Source organism: Phyllobates terribilis, unplaced genomic scaffold, assembly GCF_046119375.1.
Source record: "Phyllobates terribilis strain yellow unplaced genomic scaffold, ASM4611937v1 Scaffold_3__8_contigs__length_932513732, whole genome shotgun sequence".
Classification (NCBI taxonomy): domain Eukaryota; kingdom Metazoa; phylum Chordata; class Amphibia; order Anura; family Dendrobatidae; genus Phyllobates; species Phyllobates terribilis.
Genome location: NW_027362763.1, coordinates 646,823,246 through 646,828,653, shown reverse-complemented (window position 1 = coordinate 646,828,653; position 5,408 = coordinate 646,823,246). Strand labels below are relative to the sequence as shown.

Sequence of the window (5,408 nt, the reverse complement as noted above, 5' to 3'; positions counted from 1 at the left end):
CTCCTCTCCTCAGTGTCTCTTCTCTGTCTCCTCTCCTCAGTGTGTCTTCTCTGTCTCCTCTCCTCAGTGTCTCTTCTCTGTCTCCTCTCCTCAGTGTCTCTTCTCTGTCTCCTCAGTATCTTCTCTTCTTTACTGCAGACGATCAGTATTTTTATTTTCCCGCCTTCTTTCAGCCACCAATCTCCGGAGGGCGCCCTGGCCCCGCCCTGTCATGTGACTTGCGCTCTGCATGCCCCTCCTATCACGTGACTGGCACAACATGGCGGCGCTGTCGCTGTATTTCTGCGGGAGCATCCGAGGCGGCAGAGAGGACCGGGCGGTGTACGCGGAGATCATCCGGCTGCTGCGGCGTCACGGGACGGTGCTGACAGAGCACATCGGCCGCCCGGACATCTCTGAAGCCGGTACATAGCCGGGAGCCAAGAAAATGGCGGCGCCGGGACTGCGGACACTTCCTGTTCAGATCCCCGGGGAATATTAGTGTGGGACAGGGAGTGGGGTGTGTGTGTATATATATATATATATACACTGTGTGAGCAGGGACGTGTGTATATACAGTGCTCCGCACATATGTATGTGTGTGATAAGTAAGTACACCCCGACCCTCAGCACCATCAGCTCTAGTCAGGACTGCAGCTCCAGCCCTTCTGCTGATGGACCGGGCCGGACAGGGGCTGCACTCGGCACCGGCGCCTGTAGACCCCACGGAGCGGCTGTGAACTTCCTGCTGCCACCGGTAACAGCTGCTCCGCGGTGTCGCTCGCCCACCCATCACATACCGACCCCATTAATGACTCAGTGACAGCGGCCGGAGAGGCCAGGGGGGGTGAGGTCTCTGCCCGGTGATCTCCAGGACCCTCCTGCTCCTCGGTGTACAGGGCGGGGTGGATGTAGAAATACATGTATACAGAGGGTGTACATACTTATAGCGAGCTATGATGTATATGTAACTGTGACCTCACTGTGCAGGATAGGGGTGTGTGTGTGTATATATATAATGTATATGTATACTGGGGTGTGTACAGGACGCTCTGTATATGTATTTATAGTAGTTGTATGTAGAAGGTGGGGTGTACATAGATCAGGGTGATGTGTATATATTGGTGACCTCAGTATACAGACGGGTCTCCCCGTATCTGCACACATCCCTTCTATCTTGGAGCATCGTCCTTTCTGCTGGGATGTGATGAGGCTTTTCCTGTGTGACGGACGGTTGTTATTATCTGTAGGTGAGGACGCTCTGGAGGAGGGAGACCAATTCATTCATGACAGAGACGTGTCCTGGCTGCGGCAGGCGGATGTGGTGGTGGCAGAGGTGACACAACCATCGCTGGGAGTTGGATATGAGTTGGGTCGAGCAGTGGCCATGAACAAAAAGATTTTGTGCCTTTTCCGAGTGTCTAGTGGTCGAGGTGAGGCCTCACTCAATTCACCTTTAGTCAGTAACTCCGGAGTGCAAATTATCCCACGCTGAGGCCCGGCCCGCCTCCCCGGGCTGACGGCTGAGGCCCGGCCCGCCTCCCCAGGCTGACGGCTGAGGCCCGGCCCGCCTCCCCGGGCTGACGGCTGAGGCCCGGCCCGCCTCCCCGGCCCCTCTCTCCCATCTGACTCTGTTGCATAACGTTTCTCGTTTTCCTTTCAGTGCTTTCGGCCATGATTCGAGGGGCTGATAATGGACGCTCAGTACAGGTCAGAGATTACGAGCCGCAGGACGTGGAGGGAATTCTGCATGAATATTTTAGCGTCACTTTCCCCTCATTGTGATGTCGCCATTACTGATTAGTGCAATAAACTCTTTGTAATGACAGCGAGCCGTGTCTTAGTGTGTGATGTGGATATTTACAGCGGTGTGGAGACGCCCCCTGCTGGATGGCACAAGATATTGGATGAAGCTGAACACTGTACATACGATTGTACTGCTGCCGTGATGAGTTTGTACAGACACAATTACAGAATGGACCCGGCTGCTGATCTCTGCAGCCGGAGCGTTTTGTCATCGTGTGAAGCCATAATTGCCTATTCCCCGTGTTCACGGAGCAGCGCTGAGCTCTTCCCAGAAAGTGTCCGATCCGCTGAGTCTGGGCTCAGGCACTCATAGGCTTTGGAAGCCGCTGTCTATGGAGGCTTTCTCGGTTCTGGGCCGTATATATTCAGCCTCCCGGCCTGCCAGCTTTATTCCTTGAGCACATATCTCCAGTGGGCCCGAGAGACCTTCTAATGCCCGAACCTCAACCATTGCCGCTTCACGTTAGCGGAGGGGTTTCCAGCGTACAGGGTCAGCCGGACGGCGATTTCCCTGACTACCACTAGAGGGCCATGTGCAAACAATCAGCAGTTGTAAAACAAAACCCAGGAGTGGGTGATAAATGTAGAAGCGGTGACGAGATTTATTCCAATTTTCATCTAATTGCTCCACTCCTGATCATCATTCACAAAGATTTGTGTAAAATTGTGAACGTGGCCTAAATATCGCAAAGACTGAAGGAGTCCTGGCTGCACGGTATAACTGCATCTGTCCACCTTGTGGGAGAGGGCAGCTCCGCATTTCCCGTCCACATCAGGATTGACACCGAGTTTCTGCATCTTGGTGATTTCTGCATCGTGGCGGTTTCCGCATCTTGGCGATTTCTGCATCATGGCGGTTTCGTTGCTTTTTCTGCATCGTGGCGGTTTCTGCATCGTGGCGGTTTCTGCATCGTGGCGGTTTCTGCATCGTGGCGGTCTCTGCATCGTGGCGGTTTCTGCATCGTGGCGGTTTCTGCATCTTGGCGGTCTCTGCATCGTGGCGGTCTCTGCATCGTGGCGATTTCCGCAGGGCTTCTCTAGGTGAGACGTATTCCAGATCTTCTGTTTTTGCTGATCTCAGCCCTTTTCCACCTCATTATTTTCATTTTTGCGCCTCACTGAGATGATACAAGAAGAGATGATGGAGAAGCTGACTGAGGGTTGTCATGTTGCTTAGGCCGGGCTCAGTTGGCCACATCAAGCCCATCATAAGCACAATTGTAGACCTGATTGGCTCCGTGTGCATGTCCGCATCGTGCACAGAGGGCAACTAGTGTTGAGCGAGTATGTTCTGTTAACCCTTTCGGTCGAGCTCCAAGTATTTATAGCTGCTCGGTGATATGGTTGAATCACTCCCCATGATTTGCAACTGTTTTGACAGCTTTATTACATGTGAGGAATGTATAAGAAACAGGCATTCCTCACATGTATCAAAGCTGTCAAACAGTTGCAAATCATGCACACGGGAGCTATTCAACCATATCACCGAGCAGCTGTAAATACTCAGAGCTCGGCCCGAGCATACTCGGACAGAACATACTCGCTCAACACTAATGGCAACCGAGTTTGACCCAAGTAGTGGATGCGGTGAGGTTTTCGTCAGTCTACACGACTGTCAGTTTGTGTAGAAATCACTGAGCAGAGCGCACGGCCAGCATAGAAGTCAGTGACTGCGAATGAAGGGGCCGCGCGGCTGCGAATGAAGGGGCCGAGCAGCACTCTCCCGCTTCTTCATGTAGTGGATCAGTTCATTTCTGTTGGGCTCCACATTAATTCCTGAGCACAACAGACCACAGAGAAGCCACCGACCAATGTAAATCCCTGGAAGAAAGCCGCGCGCGCTGCTCTCGTCGGTCAGGGCTCGTGTTATAATTACGCAGCTGTGCCGACTAGCGTCTACTTTCTCATGCTGAGTCGGCCTGCTGCGATTGGCAGCATTTATTGGATGGCACGCATCCATACAAGTATATGGGTGTATGTTAAACATCGGACTGCACTCAGATGTCATCAAAGTGCAGTGCAATTACTGCGGATGCAGGCAATGGAAGAGATGAAGAAATTACTTTCTACGTCTCCTCCGCCCTCACCTCATGAGAGAGCGAATTGGAGGACAGTAGCTGGACGCTCGGCTCTCGCTCACAGCAGGGAATCGGATGCTATATGCTAATGTGACTGCGGCCTTAGGATGAGAAACTTCTGGGTTCTCTGTGAAATGACGCCCCTTGTGCCGTGCAGGAGCGTGCCCTGCTGCACCCAGAATGAAGTCCCCAACCCGGCACTGGTGTTGCTATAAGAAATTGGGTTGTCGGTAAGAACTTTCCTGCAGTTTTCTTAGTCCTGTAGAGCACCACTCCGTTGTTGTTTCTGCACTGGAGTGGTGTGAGTGATGTACGTTGTGACCGCGGCTTCGGTCTCAGCCAGAGGTAATGGTCACCGCTCTCCGTGTAAGGCTGTGTGATCCTCATGCTGACGCGTTTCATGGACGTCCTGTCCACTTCATCAGGGCATGGCTTGTGTCAGGTATAGCAAGGAGTGGAGATATATATTATATATATATATATATATATATATATATATATATATATAATATATATATATATATATATATACCAAAAATGTGAAAAAAACTGGCGCCAAAACAAGGCGGCCATTAAGGCAGAAAAGTACAATCAATAAAAAGGCATAAATGTGAGTATCCATCAATGTATATAAGCGTCGGGAATAAAATATTGCTAGCATGATTAAAAAATAATTAAGACCCGATATAGTTCAATGCAAAAAAATAAATAATGTAAAAATATGTAGAATTCCTGAAGCGGGAACTGAACCTGCTGTATTGCGATCAACTGGATCGTGTTTAGATCCTAATCGTGGTACAACCCTCTAAGCCGCGGGCGCTGATGTATATCGTGATTGATCCTGTTCTGATAGATCATCTAATATCCGTTTATTACTTCCTATCTATCTTATATGTACATACGAAACAAGATACAAATGTAAGATCCAAGAGACAGAAGAGATCGCGTCTTATGGCCGATACGTGTTAAGAGATGTAGCAGTCGCCCTTCTCTGGATTATTCGGACCAAATGCAGGAAACGTCAACTCACCTACAAGCGATTGTTCCCCAATATTTATTAATTCTTCTTATAATAGAATATGTGATCGTATCTGCAACATGAATGATTTTCTGAACATGAATGATTTCTTTAGGAGTGTGTCCGTATTACCGGTGTAGTACTAGAGAATAGTCGTGCGCATTAATGTCCACTAGGTGGCATGATGAGCACTGACAGTGTCCTGGGAACGGTGCCGACTACGGGGGCAGAACGCAACGATCGTAAGAAGAAAAGGAAACTGAAATCAGTGAAAACCTGGATCAAGGACAAGCCAAGACAGATGTTCCTGACCATGTAGAGGTCAATTATTTTTGCCAGTGCTTTCAAATAAAAACCTCTGATATTTCATTGAGACCCCGAGGTTTTGCAGTATTTAGTTGATACGTCTAGTATATCTCTTTCCTATTCAGACACTGACTTCTATTGGGAGTGGTGCACGGGATGAGCTCTATGGGCAGGATTTTAAGATGCCCAAAGCCTTTATTGTGATGGATTGCCATATGACG

The 5,408-nt window shown here is 49.7% G+C and overlaps 1 protein-coding gene across 1 annotated transcript; it reads left to right on the top strand.

Annotated features, from left to right (window-relative positions):
• The first annotated feature begins 210 nt into the window (after positions 1 to 210).
• Positions 211 to 1,807, top strand: DNPH1 (2'-deoxynucleoside 5'-phosphate N-hydrolase 1). Its single transcript, XM_073673277.1, has 3 exons — positions 211 to 404; positions 1,230 to 1,412; positions 1,643 to 1,807. The coding sequence occupies exons 1-3, from the start codon at positions 230 to 232 to the stop codon at positions 1,762 to 1,764; spliced, it is 480 nt and encodes a 159-aa protein (XP_073529378.1). The 5' UTR covers positions 211 to 229; the 3' UTR covers positions 1,765 to 1,807.
• The last annotated feature ends 3,601 nt before the right edge of the window (positions 1,808 to 5,408 follow it).

Coding starts and splice junctions, on each gene's coding strand:
- DNPH1 (XM_073673277.1), top strand. CDS start 230: ATGCCCCTCCTATCACGTGACTGGCACAACATGGCGGCGCTGTCGCTG. Junction 405..1,229: donor CCCGGACATCTCTGAAGCCG/GTACATAGCCGG, acceptor TATTATCTGTAG/GTGAGGACGCTCTGGAGGAG. Junction 1,413..1,642: donor CCGAGTGTCTAGTGGTCGAG/GTGAGGCCTCAC, acceptor TTTTCCTTTCAG/TGCTTTCGGCCATGATTCGA.